The following is a 20,468-nucleotide window of genomic DNA, read 5'->3' on the forward strand; positions in this document are numbered from 1 at the left end:
ACTGAGGAAGTTGGCGCCTGTGTGTATGTGAGTGTGCGTGACTTCCCACGCAGGGGGGAGCGGAGGGGGGAGGTATTGTGGGGGGAAGGGAAACCCACTGACTAAAACAGGAAGTAAGTGGTACAGGATAGCACAGGCTGTGAGCTAGAAATTCAAGGCAGAGTAGGGAAAGATTCCATCCCATAATATTCTGGAAAACTCTGTGGAAACTCTAAAGACCACTTTACTACACCCCCCTCCTCCTGCCCCAGACACATGGGGCAGGGTCGTGGGCCCCCCTTTCCAATCCCCAGGAGCAGCAGCAGCAGCGTCCCTTTTCTCCCACAGAGCTGGCAGTGGGGCCCTCCCCATATTTACCTTGGCAGCCTGGGTGTCTGTGTGGGTATGGGAGGGGCAGGCATGCTGGGCTCTTATCCTCCTGCCCCCACCCCAAAAAACCCCCTGCCGGGGAGGGCTGGCAGGGCTCAGAGTTAATGCCTCAGTGAGAGGCACCGTTCAGCTCCCTGCTCTCTGAACGATTGTCTCACAGCCTGGACGAAGGGTGGCTGCCACATGCACCGATGTCAATAATGTCTGGAGCAGGCCAGAGCACCCTCATCCCTGGGCAGGGCACACCACGATCCTCCCACCCCGATCCTCTCCCCCCCAGGCACGGTCCACCATGACACCCTCCCTCCCCGATCCTTTCCTCTCTGGGAAGACCAAGCACCTCCCCCACCCTCCCTGGGCCCACCACAACGCCAAGCCCTTCCCCTCCTCTGGTCAGGGCGGCCAAGCCCAAGGCTGCCAACTTAAGCCCTTCCCTGCACCCTCAGCAAGTTCGCAGATGACACTAATCTGAGGGGAGAGGTAGATATGTTGGCGGGTAGGGATAGGGTCCAGAGTGACCTATATAGATTGAAGGATTGGGACAAAAGAAGTCTGATGAGGTTCAACAAGTACAAGAGCAGAGTCCTGCACTGAGGACAGAAGAATCCCATGCATTGTTACAGGCTGGGGACCATCAGAGAAGGCAATTAGGTTAGTCAGGCATGACTTGTCCTTGGTGAATCCATGCTGACTGTTCCTGATCACTTTCCTCTCCTCTAAGTGCTTCAGAATTGATTCCTTGAGGACCTGCTCCAGGATTTTTCCAGGGACTGAGGTGAGGCTGACTGGCCTGTAGTTCTCCGGATCCTCCTTCTTACCTTTTTTAAAGATGGGCACTAATTAGCCTTTTTCCAGTCATCCGGGACCTCCCCCGATCGCCATGAGTTTTCAAAGATAATGGCCAATGGCTCTGCAATCATATGCGACAACTCCTTTAGCACCCTCGGATGGAGCGCATCCGGCCTCATGGACTTGTGCTCGTCCAGCTCTTCTAAGTAGTTCTGAATCACTACTTTCTCCACAGAGGGCTGCTCACCTCCTCCCCATGCTGTGCTGTCCAGTGCAGTAGTCTGGGAGCTGACCTTGTTTGTGAAGACAGAGGCAAAAAAAGCATTGAGTACATTAGCTTTTTCCACATCCTCTGTCACTAGGTTGCCTCCCTGTCAAGGCTGGATCCCCACTTTGAACTTTAGGGTACAAATGTAGGGGCCTGCATGAAAACTTCTAAGCTTAACTACCAGCTTAGCTCTGGTTCCGCTGCCACCATTTCAATTTTTCCCTCCCTGGGAAGCCTTGAAAAAACCTTCACCAATTCCCTGGTGAATACAGATCCAAACCCCTTGGATTTTAAAACAAGGAGAAATTAACCATTCCCCCTCCTTCCTCCCACCAACTCCTGGTGAACACAGTTCCAACCCCCCTGGGATCTACAACAGGGAGAAATTAACCATCCCCCCTCCTTCCTCCCACCAACTCCTGGTGAATCAAGATCCAAACCCCTTGGATCTTAAAACAAGGAAAAATCAATCAGGTTCTAAAAAGAAAGCTTTTAATTAAAGAAAAAGGTAAAAATCATCTCTGTAAAATCAGTATGGAAATTAACCTTACAGGGTAATCAAACTTAAAGAGCTCAGAGGACTCCCCTCTAGTCTCAGGTTCAAAGTACAGCAAACAAAGATAAACACTCTAGTAAAAGGTGCATTTACAAGTTGAGAAAACAAAGGAAAACTAACACGCCTTGCCTGGCTATTTACTTACAAGTTTGAAATAGGAGAGACTTGTTTAGAAAGATGTGGAGAACCTGGATTGATGTCTGGTCCCTCTCAGTCCCGAGAACGAACACTCTCCCAAACAAAGAACACAAACAAAAGCCTTCCCCCCACAAGATTTGAAAGTATCTTGTCCCCTTATTGGTCCTTTAGGTCAGATGCCAGCCAGGTTACCTGAGCTTCTTAACCCTTTACAGGGAAAAGGATTTTGGAGTCTCTGGCCAGGAGGGATTTTATAGTACTGTACACAGGACAGCTGTTACCCTTCCCTTTATAGTTATGACACGCCCCCCAAATCACATATAGTGTTGGACGTTCGGTTCCACACTGGCTGTGATTTCTTCCTGGAGTTCTAGGAGAAAACAGAGTTAATAAGACACATGTACCTTTAGACATACTACTGATTATATAAAAACTAACAATATGTTTCATTCCAAGAACAATTGTTAACCAGTTAACTCTGGGAAACTTTCCCGGGAGAGTGCATCAGCCACTTTGTTAGAAGCTCCCAAAATGTGTTGTATTTCAAAATCAAAATCTTGGAGAGCTAAACTCCACCGAAGAAGTTTTTTGTTATTTCCCTTGGCGGTATGAAGCCACTGTAGCGCAGCATGGTCTGTTTGTAGTTGGAAACGCCGTCCCCAAACATATGGGCGTAACTTTTCCAGCGCATATACAATGGCATAGCATTCCTTTTCGCTGATTGACCAATGGCTTTCCCTCTCAGACAGTTTCTTACTGAGAAACACGACAGGATGGAACTCTTGATCCGGTCCTTCCTGCATTAAAACTGCTCCCACGCCTCGCTCGGACGCATCTGTGGTTACTAGGAACGGTTTGTCAAAGTCTGGGGCCCTTAGCACAGGGTCAGACATGAGTGTTGCCTTAAGCTGGTTAAAGGCCTTTTGACACTCATCAGTCCACTGAACTGCATTTGGCTGTTTCTTTCTGGTTAGGTCTGTCAGCGGGGCGGCGATTTGGCTGTAGTGGGGTACAAATCGCCTATAATATCTAGCCAAGCCTAAGAAGGATTGGACCTGTTTCTTAGACTTTGGAACCGGCCACTTTTGGATAGCATCCACTTTGGCCTGTAGGGGATTTATAGTTCCTTGACCCATCTGGTGCCCCAGGTAAGTCACTCTGTTTTGGCCTATTTGACACTTTTTAGCCTTAACAGTTAGTCCTGCCTGCTGGATGCGCTCAAAAACTTTTTCCAGGTGCTCCAGGTGCTCTGCCCATGAATCAGAAAAAATGGCCACATCATCAAGGTAGGCAACTGCAGATTCTCCCAATCCCGCTAGGAGACCATCTACAAGTCTTTGGAAGGTGGCGGGTGCATTTCGCAACCCAAAAGGGAGTACATTGAATTCATACACCCCTGCCTGGGTGACGAAGGCTGACCTTTCCTTAGCGGGTTCATCCAGTGGTACTTGCCAGTACCCCTTGGTTAAGTCCAAAGTAGAGATGAATTGGGCATGTCCCAATTTCTCCAATAGCTCATCTGTGCGTGGCATTGGATAGTTGTCAGGATGAGTTACAGCATTTAGCTTACGGTAGTCCACGCAAAAGCGTATTTCCCCATCTGGTTTGGGAACTAGAACCACTGGAGATGCCCAAGCACTATTAGAGGGGTGGATTATACCCATCTGTAGCATGTCCTGGATCTCCCTTTGTATAGCAGTTTTGGCATGAGGTGACTCCCGGTAGGGTGGGGTTCTAATAGGGTGAGCATTACCTGTGTCAATGGAGTGGTATGCCCGTTCGGTCCATCCTGGAGTGGCTGAGAAAATTGGTGCAAAGCTTGTGCACAGCTCCTTGATCTGCTGTCGCTGCAGACGTCCAAGGGTCGTGGAGAGGTTCACCTCTTCCACGCCACCATCCTTTTTTCCTTCGTAGTAGACACCTTCAGGCCACTCTGTGTCATCTGTTTCCTGGGCTGTAAACTGGCAAACGTTTAATTCTCTGGAATAAAAGGGCTTAAGAGAATTAACATGATATACCTTAGGCTTTATGTTGGAGGTGGGGGAGGCTATGAGATAGTTAACAGCTCCTAGGCGCTCCTGGACCGTGAATGATCCTTCCCACGATGCTTCCATTTTATGGGCCTGGAGCGCCTTTAAGACCATGACTTGGTCTCCTACTTTGAAGGACCGTTCTCTGGAATGTTTATCATACCAGGCCTTTTGCTCTTCCTGAGCATTCTTTAGGTTTTCTTTAGCAAGGGCTAAAGAGTGTCGGAGGGTGCTTTGTAGGTTGCTTACAAAGTCTAGAACGTTAGTTCCTGGAGAAGGCGTAAACCCCTCCCATTGCTGCTTCACCAACTGTAATGGCCCCTTAACCTCGTGGCCATACACAAGTTCAAATGGTGAAAACCCTAAACTGGGATGTGGTACAGCCCTGTAGGCAAAAAGCAACTGCTGCAACACTAGCTCCCAATCATTGGAGTGTTCATTTACGAATTTACGTATCATGGCCCCCAAAGTTCCATTAAACCTCTCCACCAGGCCATTGGTTTCATGGTGGTAAGGGGTGGCAACCAAGTGATTCACCCCATGAGCTTCCCACAGGTTTTCCATGGTCCCTGCCAGGAAATTAGTTCCCGAATCTGTAAGGATGTCGGAGGGCCAACCTACCCTGGCAAAAATGTCTGTTAATGCCTGGCACACACTTTTAGCCCTGGTGTTGCTTAAGGGTACTGCTTCCGGCCACCGGGTAGCAAAATCCATGAAAGTCAGTACATACTGCTTTCCTCTGGGTGTCTTCTTTGGGAAAGGACCCAGAATATCCACAGCTACGCGCTGAAATGGGACCTCAATTATGGGTAGTGGCTGGAGAGGGGCTTTAACCTGGTCTTGGGGCTTTCCCACTCGTTGGCACACCTCACAAGACCAGACATATTTAGCAACGTCCTTGCCCATTCCCTCCCAGTGGAAGGACTTCCCCAACCGGTCTTTGGTTCTGTTCACCCCAGAATGGCCACTGGGATGATCATGGGCTAAGCCCAAGAGCTTTACCCGATACTTAGTGGGAACTACCAACTGTCTTTGAGGATGCCAGTCTTCCTGGTGCCCACCAGAAAGAGTCTCCTTGTATAAAAGTCCTTGTTCTACAACAAACCGGGATCGGTTAGAAGAGCTGAGAGGCGGTGGGGTGCTCCGCGCTACCGCCCAAGCTTTCTGAAGGCTGTCATCTGCTTCCTGCTCGGCCTGGAACTGTTCCCTTGATGCTGGAGACATCAGTTCCTCCATGGACTGTGGACTGGGGCTTGGTCCCTCTGGAAGCGATGCAGGTGCTGGGGCTGTTTCCATTGACTGTGATCCACTGTCCGCTGGTGCACTATGTGGTATCTCAGGCTCTGGCTGAGCCTCTTGGGTAGGGTTATCTGCTGTTTCTGCCAGGTCAGGCTCGCTGGTGCCCTCTGGCATTGGAGTTGTAGACGGGTTTGCAAGCGCTGGACTCAGGGCTCGCAATGGTTCTGGTGCTGGTTGCGTTGCCAGTTCCGGTTCTGGGACTGGCTTTGGCTGGGTCTCTGGGATTGGATCCACTGCGGCTGTTGCAGTCGTTGGCAGGGGATCCGGTTCCACCACCATTGTTTGGGTCTCTGGTAACACAGACGGGGCCCTGGTGGAAGGCTCAGGAACAGGGATGGGGGTGAAAGCTTGCTTAGCCTGGCTGCGGGTGACTATTCCCACCCTCTTGGCTACCTTCACATGGTTGGCCAAATCTTCCCCCAGCAGCATGGGAATGGGATAATTGTCATAGACTGCAAAAGTCCACATTCCTGACCAGCCCTTGTACTGGACATGCAACGTGGCTGTAGGCAAGGTTACAGACTGTGACACAAAGGGTTGAATTGTCACTGTAGCCTCCGGGTTGATGAGTTTGGGGTCCACTAGGGATTGGTGGATAGTTGACACTTGAGCCCCAGTGTCCCTCCAAGCGGTAACCTTCTTTCCGCCCACTCTCAAGGTTTCCCTTCGCTCCGAGGGTATGAGAGAGGCATCTGGGTTTGGGGATCTTTGGTGTGATTGGGGTGTAATGAACTGTAATCGGTTGGGGTTCTTGGGGCAGTGAGCCTTTATATGTCCCAGTTCATTACATTTAAAACATCGCCCTGCTAAGGTATCACCGGGACGATGTTGGTTGGTGGAGACTGGTGTGGTGGGGTGAGAAGGCGTCTGGGGTTTCTCTTGGGATGTGGGTGGGGCCTTGGGTTGTCCCCAGTGGTAAGGTTTTGTTTCGGCTTGCCCCTTCTGATATTCGCTCCAACTGCTACTAGTTTTTTTCTTTTCTGCCACCTCCACCCATTTGGCTCCAATCTCCCCCGCCTCAGTTACAGTTTTGGGCTTCCTATCTAGGATGTAACTTTCTATTTCCTCAGGAACACCCTCTAAAAACTGCTCCATTTTTACTAGGGAAAGCAGATCTTTCAGAGATTTAACATTTGCTCCTGATACCCAGGCATCACAATTTTTGTCAATGTGGTAGGCATGACGGGTAAATGACACATCGGGTTTCCACTTTAGGGCTCTGAACCGCCGACGGGCATGCTCGGGTGTTAGCCCCATTCTGAGTCTGGCCTTGTTTTTAAAAAGTTCATAACTGTTCATGTGTTCCTTAGGCATTTCAGCCGCCACCTCTGCTAAGGGTCCACTGAGCTGCGGCCTCAGCTCTACCATGTACTGGTCTGCAGCGATGCTGTATCCAAGGCAGGCCCTTTCAAAATTTTCTAAGAAGGCCTCAGTATCATCGCCTACCTTGTAGGTGGGGAATTTTCTGGGATGGGAAGTGGTACCTGGAGGGGGGTTGTTAGCATTGGCTGGTGCATCCTGCTTAGCCTTTGCTACTTCCAGTTCATGCTTCCTTTCTTTTTCTCTCTCCTCCATCTCTTTTTCTTTCAGCTCCATAGTTCTCTTGTGGGCCTCCTCTTTGGCTTTTTCTTCTCTTTCTTTTAGCTCCATCTCTCTCTTGTGGGCCCCCTCTTTGGCTTTCTCTTCTCTGTCTCTCAGCTCTATCTCTTTTTCTTTCAGCTCCATAGCTCTCTTGTGGGCCTCCTCTTTGGCTTTTTCTTCTTTTGTAGTCATTTTCCTGTTTTCTTGTGCTGGGTCACCCCCTCTGCAGTTGACTGAAACTGGGAAGCTCTCAGCTCTGGCTGCTGCTGAGTTAACAGAGACTTTCTAACTAGCTACTCCCGAGGATGTAAAAAGAAAAAAAAACAATTCAGCTTGTAAATTCCCTTTACCTTTGTTTGCCCATTGAACCCTTCTCTTAACAAAGGACCTTGTTAAAAAAAACTTAACACCTCTGCCTTCAGGCAAGGAGAGATAAGATATGCATCTATCTACCTCCAGCTCGGCTTTCCAAGCAGCTAGAAGGAAAAAAAATCTCACTGGCTTTTGGGTTTAAAATGATCCCACCGCTCTACCACCATGTCAAGGCTGGATCCCCACTTTGAACTTTAGGGTACAAATGTAGGGGCCTGCATGAAAACTTCTAAGCTTAACTACCAGCTTAGCTCTGGTTCCGCTGCCACCATTTCAATTTTTCCCTCCCTGGGAAGCCTTGAAAAAACCTTCACCAATTCCCTGGTGAATACAGATCCAAACCCCTTGGATTTTAAAACAAGGAGAAATTAACCATTCCCCCTCCTTCCTCCCACCAACTCCTGGTGAATACAGTTCCAACCCCCCTGGGATCTACAACAGGGAGAAATTAACCATCCCCCCTCCTTCCTCCCACCAACTCCTGGTGAATCAAGATCCAAACCCCTTGGATCTTAAAACAAGGAAAAATCAATCAGGTTCTAAAAAGAAAGCTTTTAATTAAAGAAAAAGGTAAAAATCATCTCTGTAAAATCAGTATGGAAATTAACCTTACAGGGTAATCAAACTTAAAGAGCTCAGAGGACTCCCCTCTAGTCTCAGGTTCAAAGTACAGCAAACAAAGATAAACACTCTAGTAAAAGGTACATTTACAAGTTGAGAAAACAAAGGAAAACTAACACGCCTTGCCTGGCTATTTACTTACAAGTTTGAAATAGGAGAGACTTGTTTAGAAAGATGTGGAGAACCTGGATTGATGTCTGGTCCCTCTCAGTCCCGAGAACGAACACTCTCCCAAACAAAGAACACAAACAAAAGCCTCCCCCCCCCAAGATTTGAAAGTATCTTGTCCCCTTATTGGTCCTTTAAGTCAGATGCCAGCCAGGTTACCCCATTTTCTAGACGCAGAGATGTCCGAGGAGCTGGAGCAGATGCGGACTGATCAATTCGTGCTCAAAGCCAATGGTAACAATTCAGCTTACTCCCAGGTGTCCGTTTGTTGGTATTACTGTTGTTACCCTTTTGGCCCAAGGCAAAATCGGAGGCCTTGCTGGGTTTGTTCCCGTTAGGGGGAGCAAACACTGCTCTCAGGCATGTCTGTTCTCACTGTGATCTTGTTTAGTTAATCGGGGTCCTGTTCCACTGGACAGGGCAGGAACTAACAGCAGCAGCTAGGTTCCTCGCTCAGAAATCCCCACAGCTGCCCCTCCAGCGAGTTCTGTGCCCGGGGAGCTCTGTCTCCACTTCCTCCCAGGGTCCCACTCACAGCTCCTTCAGAAGCGAGGGTTGGCGGAGTGTGGAGGATGCGGGGGAGGAGAACAGCAGCGGGAAGCTGAGATGGGGCTGGAGAATCCCAGCCCTGGGTGGCCATGGCAGTCTGGGATCCCCACCACACCGGATCCATCCTGAGCGAGCGACATTTGTGATTCGTTCCCTGAGATGGAGGCACCAGGGCAGGAAACCCAGGGCCAAGCCCCACCCTTGTGGACCCCAGCGGGGATGCTGCCAGTACCCCCGGAGCCTGCGCTCAGGGCTCTGTGTGCACCAGGGGCCCCATTCTGAATGGGGGGAAGCCAATTAACCCTTTAGTGCCAGGGATTCTCACCCCAGTGCGTTCCCAGTCTGGCCTTCAGGGAACAGTCTCAGCCGGGCTGCTATTGACCACTAATGTGGACTGGTCAGAGTTTCAGGAGTCTGTTCCTACAAAGGAAGTTGAATCCCCCATTGAAATGCAATGTTTAGGTACAATACCAAAATGCAATTTAGGATACTGCCCGGCCCTGATCTTAGCCATTAGGCTCCTGTCGGGTGTGGGGCTGGGGACCACCGGTGTAACTGAGCAGACCCCCAGTGTCAGCCTCAGGGACGTCACGGTTCAACAAGCAGCACCTCAGTTTGGTGTATTATTGTTGTTGCTGTAGTTGGGATTGGGGCAGGAATCCCATTGTGTGTGGGGGGGACTCTCCATGGCCCATCTGGTCTCTAGACAAATGGGGGAGGGCTCTTGCTTCTTTGGGGCAGGAAAGAACAGGATTTGGGGAGGAGGGGATGTCACCTCAGATCCCTGCACCCCATAATAATCTCTAGCTTTTCAGATCACGTTGCAAAGGCGGTCTGGTCTCATGAAGTCCTCAGCCCTTCACCAGAACATCTCAAGATCCTGGTTCATACTGGACCCTCATGGACGAGGAGGCCCAGGACTGTTGGATGCAATTTGGTGGCCATGATGACCAGGGTGAGGCTCACAGGTGGCCAGTTCATGAGTGGTGGGATCTGGAAAGGGGGAAAATGGCTCTGATAATCCTGTCTTGGCCACACCCTGGCTCTTAACCCCAACCCCTCAGCACTGAGCGGGATGATTTTGGATCAAGCCTCCCCAGCTGCCTTGGGGGAGCACCCATGGAAAAAAAATAGCGCGGGTGCTCAGCACCCACCAGCAGCCCCGCCAATCAGCTCCTCCCCATCCCTCCCAGCGCCTCCTGCCTGCCATGACCAGCTGTTCAGCGGCCTGCAGGAGGGGGGAGGGGGAGGAGGGGGGGCAGGAAGGGGTGGGGTGGGGGTGGGAAGAGGCGAGGCAGGGCCAAGGCTATAAATCTAGCTTGTTAGTAACACTCTAAACAATTATTTGGTTCTGTTTACCCTTAGTTTATTACCCCTTCCCCAGCTAGGAACATGCAAACCTCATCATTATCGTTTGGTACCTGGTATGAGCAAGGTCGTAATTGCTAACTGGCTGTTTACACATTCCAATACCTGTCCTTGGTTTTTGAAGTCGATTAGAGTTAAACATGGAAGGACAGAGTTTAAACATGGAAGAACTTTGGCTCAGGCAGGCCTAGTAACCCCAACAGGGTGACAAGGAACGGGGGGGTGGCAGAGCCGGCCTGAGCTCCAGCAGGGCGGTGTGTGCGGGAGGGGTACCCTGACAGCCCCCCGTGTGTGTTCCGGGGGTCGCGGTGCTGGGGGCCAGGTGAGGTGTTTGCAGCCTAGCCTGTGCTTGTCAGGTGGGGTTGGTGGACCCTCCCCCCCCTCCCCCCATTGCACTCTGCAATTTTCCAGTTGAAACTGTGGCTCGTTGTTGAGCTGGAAGCTGGGCGGTGTCCCCTGGGGGCACATCCCGTGGTTGGGGTGGGGAACGGCCGGATTTCCCCCAGTTTTCCTTCCTTTCTGATGATCACATTTGATCTTCAGCCGGGGGGGGAAATATTCCCCCGTTGGTTTTAGCCTCGTTTGAAACCAGGCGTGTCAGGAAACGAGCAAAAAAAAAAAAAAAATCCCACAGGGGAGGAAGTTGCAAATATTTTCTTTGCAAAATCTGCAGAGATGCCACCCCATCATTGCACGTGCCCCCCCTTGCACACGCCACACACACACACACACACACACCCCTTTGCAGCCCTGGACTCAGGGGTCTAGGCAGCGCTGGCTGCAGAACACGAGGCAGCGGCTCTGCCTGGAAGCTCGATGCTTCCCTTCCCTGGGAGCGCGTTTGGCTCGGCACCCAAGCGGTGCTTTCTTCCCTGTGCTTCCTGCGAAACGCAAGAGCTCAGCAACTTGCCTGGCCAAGGTGCTGGCGGGCGGCGGATTTGAAGGGGCAGGCACAGCCCCTGGCGTGTGGCGAGCGAGCGGCGCGAATGCAGGCAGCCCGGGGTTGCAAATGGGGGGGGGTTGCAGTCGCTGCATTGCTGCATAGTCTGCAGGCAGAGCTGCCCCGAGCCGGCTGGGAAAGCCCCGGCACCTAGGGACGGCAGAGAGGCGGGTTTTAAACTGCCGATGGAGAGGCACCGGGGGCACTGGGCAGTGGATTGCTCCGAATCGCCGCTCCTGGGAGAGCTTTCTGGCGACCCCGCAATCCCATCTTGCTGGGGGGTCGCTCCCTGATCCATCTCTGGGGCAGGGGGCTGGGCAGGGCTCGGCGGCGGGTGCCCGGGGTCCATGTGGCTTTGCAAACAAAGCTCTAATGGACACCCCATCAAACCCTGCACCCCGAAAAGCCTTGGCAGTCTGCTTCTGGCCCCTGCCTGCGAAGGGGGCTGGGTGGTTTGGAATGAATCACAGGGCCCGCCGGTCCCATCTAATCCAGCCCTCTGGGGCTGGGGCAGGACTGATCCCTGCAGGGCTTTGTCTAGACTAGTTTGAATTCAGGAGTTAGACGTTGCCTCCCTGCCACAGAGCGTCACCCAGGGCTTCCCAAACGGAAATTAATGGGCACCACACCCCTCTGCTGGGATCAACCTGGGGCTGGCAGCTCGGTGCCAGAGCCCGGGTCAGAAGCCAGGCGCTGGCCTGTTTTGGCTTGGGATGCCAGTCAGAGACCAGTGGTTTGTAGTGGGGTGAAGCGGTGGCCACAGGAGATCATACCCTGGCCCAATCCCCGCACCCTCCCTCTGTGTGAGACGGCCCTGAGTGGAGCTGGAGCGGCTCCCTGGGCAGGTTTGTCCTGGGCTCACAGGCTGTGAGCCTTCCACATGCCTCACCCGCCTCCCACCTGCTTCCCAATTTACGGGTATCCCTGTACCTAAGATTCAAACCCCAGATCCTGCAGGAGTCCGCAGCGGATGCAGGTGCTGACCTGTGTTATGCAGAGGGCAGTGGGGCAGCTTGACCACCCTGGCTGCACACCGGTATCCTTAAACCAGCTGGGCACTAACTTCCCGCCGACCACCACCTCCCACCCAGCGGTCACTGGGCCCTTGCACGGCTTAGATGGTCCTTTTTGCCTCCCGGCGCCCCCTTGCTGAGGGTGCAGCAGGCCCAACACTGATCCTCTCTACAGGGGTGAAGGAAGTGAGAATGCTGATCTCAGCTAATTCTCCAGGCGATGGGGAGGGGCTTTGAACCAAGTGCTAACGGCCTGCGTATGGTGCTTCTCGCATCTGGAGGGCACTTGTCTTGAAGCCGGCCTCAGGGCAGCAGGGATTCCTGCTGCTCACTGCAGCACCCCCCTGCTGAGGGGCAGCGGAACATAAAACATGTCTCTGCAGCCCGCCCTGGCAGATGGTTAAATATTTGCCCTTTGAGGCAGTCTCTGAAGGGAGGAAGTGGGCACCTGGATGGGGAAGTGGCTGACAGCAGCCTTGTCACATGCACAAAGAGGATTTCTCCTTCCCAGCTGCCAGATATTCAGTTTGAGGCAGGGGTCCTGGTTAGCTCTGTTCCCTCAGGGCTGTAGCTCTGTTTCTGGAAGGCAGGGAGGTGAAGTTCCTCTCTCCAGAGGCTGTGCTTCCTGGGACACCAGGAGAAGCTGGGACAGCTCTTTGGCCATGAAGGAATTGTCCTACATCATCAGGGCTGGGGTAAGTCTAACAGACAGACCCCCCCGCCCCGTTCTGCCCCCCCAGCTAAGAGCCAGCACTCCGGTTCTGAGCTCTCTCTCCAGGGCTCCTGACCCCTTTTATTGGAGCTGCCGTAAGCGCAGCCCCTGCACAGCGAGGCTAATGGCAGGACGGCTGCGTTTGAATTTGCTGGTGCTGTGGCCGACAGAGCCACGGGCAGATGCAGGTGCCGTCGACTACAGCTGAAGCGGCTCATCGTTTTATACTCAGGCCAAAGAGCTCAGCCTCTGCCCTAGCTGGATCCTTGGGGCTGGAGTTCCCTTCACTGGCCAAGACCTAGAGACCAGCAATTGGCCCATGTCCCTCTTCCTAGCCACCACCCTGACAGCCAGTTTCTGGTCCCATTGACTTCAGTAGGACAAGGATGTGCCTCAGGGAACCCAAGGCTCACCAGAGAGGTTTGAACCCAAGGTTTTCAGAACTAATAGCACAAGCTTCTAGCACTCGAGCTAAAGGAGTAACTCCTCTAGCTAGTAGTAGTAGTAGATGCATATATAGACTAGCCACTAGTGCTAGTGTGTGTTGCTCAGGGAACCAGGATAGGGTTTTGTGTGTCTTATAACATTGTCCCTTGTCTGACCCTCACCATCAGATTGTCACATGGGGGAGGTTTGCGTTGCTATCCCCATTTTACAGCAGAGGAAGACTGAGGCCCATCAATCAACACTGTATCATATGCATATGATATATTACACTCATGCACTCACATACACGCACACAAACACACTCTGCCTTGTTGTTGTTACCAACTAGTTGCTCCCCTTAGCTTCACTGGCCAGATGAGTTAGATGGGGGAGGGGTGGAGCCGGGCTTCTGCCGATCCGGATCGATGCTCCCATGTTGACAAGACGAGACCCGGGGTCCTCTGCAAGACACCTCACATTTATGGCAGCTTCCCTCTCATGCAAATCTGTACCAACTTCAAAATCCGTGTCTGTGTCCGTTGGTCCTTAGTGCTGCTTCCTTCTGGGTGTTGTCCCAATGCTGTTCAAAGAGGGTGTTTCCAAGAGAAGGTGCTTGCTTCTAACCCCAAGGCCGTCAATATGTCTGCTCTTCTTTAGTGAGCCTACTTGACAGGTTTTATTGTCCTTGGGTCTGGCTTCCATCCCTGCTCCAACTAGCTGTCTGGAGGTGCTGCCTTCCACACCTTCCTCATTCACACCTCATTCATTCAACACAGCAATTGATTAAGGGGGTGGGGAGATCTTATTCTACTCCTAGCAAAAAGACATTTTTCTTCTACTTTAACTATCCTTAGGGGCTATAACATTATACCAAGGCTTAACACAAAGTTTTCTATAAGTTTTTCCACATAGGGATCTGATACAAAGTTCCTATATCAAAGGACTTGATACAAAGTTGTATGAAAATAGCTTAATACAGGGTTATATGCAGAGGCATAATACAAAGTCATATGAAAGTTATGAGAAGATGCTTAATATAGAGATTTATCTACAGGGTTCATTTGGGTGGGGTCAGGTGTAGGTGGTAGGGGCTCAATGGGGAGGGGGCTCATCGGGGTGGTACAGATGCAGGGGAGATGGGGCTTGTCAGGGTGAGGGTTTGATGGGCCTGCTTAACAGGGGAGCCCCAGCTGCTGCCAAGTGGATCCGCATGCTGGACCCCCATTTCCCCTATCCCAGGGATTGGCAACCTTCGGCACACGGCCCACCGGGGTAAGCCCCTGGCAGGCCGGGCCAGTTTGTTTACTTGCCATGTCCACAGGTTCAGCCGATTGCGGCTCCCACTGGCCGTGGTTTGCCGCTCCAGGCCAATGGGGGGCTGCAAGAAGCCACAGCCAGCACATCCCTCATCCTGCAGCCCCCATTGGCCTGGAGCGGCGAATCGCACCCAGTGGGAGCTGCGATTGGCCGAACCTGTGGATGGGCAGGTAAACAAACCAGCCCAGCCTGCCAGGGGGCTTACCCTAGCGGGCCGCGTACCGCAGGTTGCCAATCCCTGACCTATCCCCTTCTCTTCCCCATCCCGTGCCCCTTCCCCACCACTCCATCTCCTCCCCCTCCCACCCCCTTCCTTCCCCACTGCCTCTTTCTCCCTGTCCCTGCTTCCCCTATCCCCTTCTCTGCCCCATCCTATGCCCCTTCCCCATCACTCCATCTCCTCCCCATCCCACCCCCTTCCTTCCCCACTGCCTCTGTCCCCCTGCCCTTCCTGCCCCACCACCAGGGCCGGCTCTAGGCACCTGCAAAACAAGAAGGTGCTCGGGGCAGCACATTTGCAGGGGGCGGCATTTGGGCCATCCTTTTTTTTTTTCCCCTCCCCTCACACAACCCTGCAGAAGCGGAGCCATGGAGCAGCTGGGGATCCAGCATGGGAGCTGAGAACCCACGGGACCCTGGGAGCTGTAGTTCCTTGCCTAGCTCCCTGCCTATAGAGCCAGCCCTGGAGCAGGGAAAGAACTACATTTCCCAGCAATCCCTTGGCAGCTATCAAGAGGAAGGGGGAGGGGGAGGGAGTGAGGTAGCTGAGCCATGCTCGCTTGCTGTGAGTCGAAAGGGGTGGCACTGTGAATAGGGAACAAGTGTGCCCAAGGAGTAGAAGGCTTTGCTCCAGATATCCCCTTCAGAAGACATCCCCATACTGGATTAGGGATACTGGTGGGACCTCACCTTGCAGCCCCCAAAGAAGGAATTGGGTGGACTAAATGGACAGTGCCCCTCTCTATCTGAAGCCTAGCAAGGGAGGTACGTGGATCCCACTAGAATTTAAAATGAAAAGGAAGGGAGGGGAGGCTCTGGACCTGGGCAGCTTTAGATACAGTACCAGGCACGTAGGAGGATTTCCATTTCTGAGTCACGGAAACAGAAATTGACTTTTCCTTTCCAGATATAGCTAATATTCAGAAAGGGAATCTAGCACCTGCCTTCCGGATTTGAACACCTCCAAATTCAGGAGTGCTCAAGCTCAATTTGGGCAGCTGTTACTTCATTTCCCCCAAATCAAATATACTGATCCACTGTAACTTGCTATAGAAAAAGTAGGATAAAATTGAGCAAGAAATGCTTCCCAGTGGTTATTAGGACTGGAATTGCTATTTTCAACAGCCATTGCCTTTTTTTTTGGTTTTATTTGTTTAAAAGGAAGACCGTGATGTTGCATTGGCAAATTCCCCATAGAAACAAAGAGTGGAACAAGAGAATAATAAAGGCACCTCAAGGTTTCTTCATTTATGTAGGACAGTCTTATAATATGCATCCAGATATCCTCCAATCACACAAGCTGAAAATTGTTCCACTTTACGGCAGTTCTGGAACCATATGGGAACCAATCCTGTCTGTGTTCTGTGCACATCTAAAATTCCTGCTGAATGACCCGCCCTGGGAGCGAGTTACCAGTGACCCAGGGCTGGGGCGGCAGGAGGGTGGGGGGAGGTCAGTGGTAGGGGGGAAAACGAGGGAGCCCAGCGCTGGGGCAGCAGGGTGTGTGGGGGGGGGCAGGGGGAGAACCCAGGGCTGGGGCAGCAGGGAGGTACAGGGGGGAGCCCAGGGCTGGGTTGGGGGGGCAGCCACAAATTTTTTTTTGCTTGGGGTAGCAAAAAACCTAGAGCCAGCCCTGCCCACCGCGGGCACTCACTGTTGTACAAGATGAAGGATGGCTCCCAGCACACAGAAGGGAGCTCAACCAGCACTAGGACGCAGAAGGGGGTGTCCAGCTGCAAAGTCCCGGGAGATGAGCAGCACCTTCTTTTTTCAGCCTGGCTGTGCAGCTCTGCAGTCAGAGTAGGTACCCCCTTCCCCAAGGCCCCACCCCGCCTCTTCTCTGCCTCCTCTCCCCAGGTGAGCATGCTGCGGCCCGCCCTCCTGCCGGCAAACAGCTAATCGGCGTCAGGGAGGGGGAGGGCAGGAATGGAGCAAGCTGTGAGAAGAGGCAGGGGAGGGGGAGCTTGGCTGCCCTACTGCCAGTGGCAGGAGCACCAAGCTTCTGCCCCCCACAGGAGAGAGCGGGGGGCCGAGTGTGGGCCCGGTGCCATGGCACCAAGGTAAATCTGCTACTGCCCTTTGCCTAGGGACCAGACATGCTGGCCACTTCTGGGAGCCGCCTGAGGCAAGCACTGCTTGGCCGAAGCTCACACCCCAGACTTCCTCCCAGAGCCCACACCACTTCCTGCACCCCAGCCCCCTGTCCTAGCCCTGATCCCACTCCTGCACCCCAAATCACTCATCCCTGGTCCCACCCCAGAGCCCGCACCTCCAACCGAAGCCTCCACCCACTCCCCCACCCCAACCCCTTTGGCCACAGCCTGGAGCCCTCCCCCCCTCCAGCCCCCTGCCCCAGCCCGGTGAAAGTGAGTGAGGGTGGGGGAGAGCGAGCAGTGGAGGGAGGGGGGATTGTGTGAGCGGGACCTCAGGGCTGGGGCAGGGCAGGGCAAGGGGGTTCAGTTTTGTGCGATTAGAAAGCTGGTATCCCTAATGGACTGGTATGGGGCTGGAACAGTTCACAGGCCTCGTGGGCCAGGTACATTTCAGCCGGTGCTCAGAGCAAGGGCGGGACTCCGGCCATTTAGACAGAAGTAGCTTTTTCGCAGATCCACCTGTAGTGCAAGTTGCAGGGCTCGTCGTTCCACCGGCCATTCTCGTGCAGGTGGGTGCAGTCCTCATCTCTAACGTGAAAACTGTACATGTTATTGGGCTCCCCTGTGGCCCAAAACCTGAAAGGGAAGGAAGAGAAGATCCCTCAAGCCACTGGGCCACCGGTTCTGGCTGAGATGCTCCCATCTATGTGCTGCCTGGTAACCGGGTCCCCCCCTCAGCATAACCTAGAGCAGCCTCAGGGTTGGTCTAACTTATGCTCAGGCCCCTGTGGCATTGTGGGCAGCCAAAAATAGCCAAAGCCCAGCCATGCTCCAGCCTCACCCCTACGTATGGGGCTTTTCTGCTCTTCTCCAGGCCCTTGAGCCTGGGCAAGTGTGCGTGTGGGAGATTACATTCCCTTTATGGCCCCTTGATGGGACCGGAGCTGCATAAAGGGGAGTCAGAAAAATGGAGGGAACAACATGGCCTCCAAGGAACACAGGCTGCCCTCTCCCTGAAGGGGGGTTTGGGGCATTTGCACCCCAAAACTCAAGGGTTCATTAAATCCTCCCCCCCTGCAACAGACAGATTTTTTATTTTGAATTATCCAAATGAACGCAGGGCTGGGGAAAGTGTCACCTGCTATCAGAGCAAGCCTCGTCACTGGGCCACTAGCAGATAACCTACTACCAGTTAATGGAGCTGCTCCTTTGTCTCAATAATGCGTAGCATTGACATAGTACCTTTCCTCAGAGGAGAGAAAAGCGCTTTACAAAAGCATCATTTGGCCATTTTTCATAAGGGGAACTTGAGTCCCAGAGCGGGGCAGTGACTTGCCCAAGTCCACCCAGCAGGCCAGCAGCACAGTCGGGAATGGAAGCCAGCACTACTGAGTCCCAGAGCAGGGCTCTATCCACTGGGCCACCAGTCGGGCAGGCGTCAGGACATGAAATCAAACCCGAGTGGTGCTGTGCCAGGCCTCAGCCTCGGAGCTACTGAGGTGGAAAGCGCCTGCAGGAGCAGGGGGAGCTGGGGAAGGCCAGGGGCAGGAAGGGGAGAGCAGAGGATCGCCCCATGCTTACGTAAATCCCACAGGAGTGTTGTCCACCCACTGCCAGACGCCTTTAGGCTCTTGGTTGGTGAAGCCGATCTAGTGACGAAAGGAACCAGCTTTAATGGCCAAGTAATTCTAGAGCGGATGACAGAGGATTGGGTGGTTAGAACTGGAGCATAAGCTAGGCCACATGGCGGCCCTCTGCATGGGTGCATTTTACCCAATGGGGGAAGTCGGGAGGTCGTACCTGCTCCGTTTGATCGTTGATCACCACCAGATTGGCAGTCTGGCTCAAACAGGAGCTGCTGGCTGCCTGTCAGTGCTGGGCAGTCAAGGAGAAAAGGTAGCACCTTCTTCGGTACTGCTCCCAGCCAGGCTGGCACCGGGAAGTGCCTGTCGGAGAGAACACAGCAGAGCCAGCGCGTGACTAGGGAGGTATGGGCAGGAGGGGCTCCCCACCTTGGATAAACCCAGCGAATGCCTTCAGCAGCTGCCAGGTACCGCGGGAGCTTCCTTCAAGCAGGCCCTGCCCCTGGAAAGCATTTCAGCAAGTGCTCAGCTGAAAGGTCACTGGGAGAATGTTATTCACCCATTTATGCTTCTTCCAAATGTGGAGGATATTCGGAGTCATTTCCCGATGGAACAAATCACTATTTACTCTGAGCTTGCCAGCAGGTTTGTAGACACTAAGCTAATGAGAAGAGAGATGGATAGGTAGATATGACAGACTTTGCTTAATAAGCAGTGTGACGGACTCAGGCCAGAAGGATATAAGAGAGTCCTTTTGAGTATCGGGACGTGGGCTATCTCACCCACTGCTGAAAGCCCCTCCTCCAGCCTAAGGAGGGGCTAGTAAACCTGGAACTCAACTGAGTTCGGGGGACAACAAAGGCAACAACAGGAACAGGTGTGTGGGTCAAAGGGCCAAAACTAAGGAGCCAGAATGGGACACTGAGCAGAGAACCCCGGACAGCGCCCACTGCTCCTCGAAGACATCGAGAGAGCTGGTGGACGCTGCCCAGAGGAACTCTGCCAGGATACGTGAATGGATGTGTAACCCTTCTGCCCATCTAAGTTGGCAGCAACAAGGGCCAGGTTCTGTATCTAGGGGTTCCGTTTCAATAACGCAATGCAAAACCGGCTCGAGCCCCCACCCAGTGACCTGGGACAATTACATACCACCCCCTGGGTGCCTCTAAGAGGCAATACTTCCCCTCTCGTAAGCACGGAGTCTGAGTGTAGCAGAAAATGTTTAATAACATGAGGTAAACGACATCAGCATTAAATTGGAAAAACACCACAAACAGGATTCATAACACAAACCATGAGCAAAAAACCCACCCCAGCAAATTGGGCTGTGTCCTTTCCCTTTGGTTCTTGAATCCAGCAACCCAAAAATCACCCAGAGTCCCCAAAGTCCAACACCCCCAAAGTCTCTTGGGTCCAGCAACCACCCAAAGTCCCAAAAGTCCAACAAACTCCAAAGTCTCTGTCCCTGGTCAGTGCAGCCCCAGAGTAAAAGGGGGAGGCCACGCAGGGTGTTAAAAGGCACCTTACATGATCCGAGGCCGGCCGTTTCTCCGTGGGGTTTCACCGCAGCCTTCACCACGAGCCAGTCCACTTCCTGCCGTCCCACGAGCTGCTCCGCTCACCAATCTGTGAGCCGCTCCAGCCGTCCCCGCAAACAGCTCCGCTCACTGTTCCTTGGGCCACTCCAACCAGCCCCACAAGGCTCCGCACCGCTCACTGCTCCTCCAGTCGTCCCCACAAATTGCTCCACCAGCTGCTTAGCAATATAGCTTCAGGCTCCCCCACTAGTTAACACAGTCTCAGTCATCTCAGCTCTTAATAACTTCAGCTCTTCTGTGATTTCAGCTCATAGTAGGAGAGCCCCAGTGCTAGTGCACCATTGGCCCAAAGTGAATTCAGCTCAGCAGTCTGTAACTAGACTCCTAATAGAATCAAAGTTAGCTCTGACATTCCACAGTGGAGAGAGGCAGTAGTGCAATTGGTGTTTCAAGCCCTCAGGGGGGGGCCCCCTGTACCATCAGGTACAGATACCTGTCCCCATCTTTCAGAGTAGCAGT

General features: G+C 53.0%; 1 protein-coding gene across 1 annotated transcript in view; it reads right to left on the reverse strand.

Moving 5' to 3' along the window:
* LOC101936458 (hepatic lectin) overlaps positions 1-20,468 on the reverse strand; it is a 91,257-nt gene that overhangs the window by 43,011 nt on the left and 27,778 nt on the right. The window contains exon 6 of the mRNA XM_065576190.1: positions 18,629-18,774. Within this exon, the coding sequence (XP_065432262.1) occupies positions 18,698-18,774 (77 nt within the window). The 3' untranslated portion in view covers positions 18,629-18,697. The remainder of the gene's footprint in view (positions 1-18,628; positions 18,775-20,468) is intronic.

Source organism: Chrysemys picta, chromosome 22 (genome assembly GCF_011386835.1).
Source record: "Chrysemys picta bellii isolate R12L10 chromosome 22, ASM1138683v2, whole genome shotgun sequence".
In the NCBI taxonomy this organism is placed as follows: domain Eukaryota; kingdom Metazoa; phylum Chordata; order Testudines; family Emydidae; genus Chrysemys; species Chrysemys picta.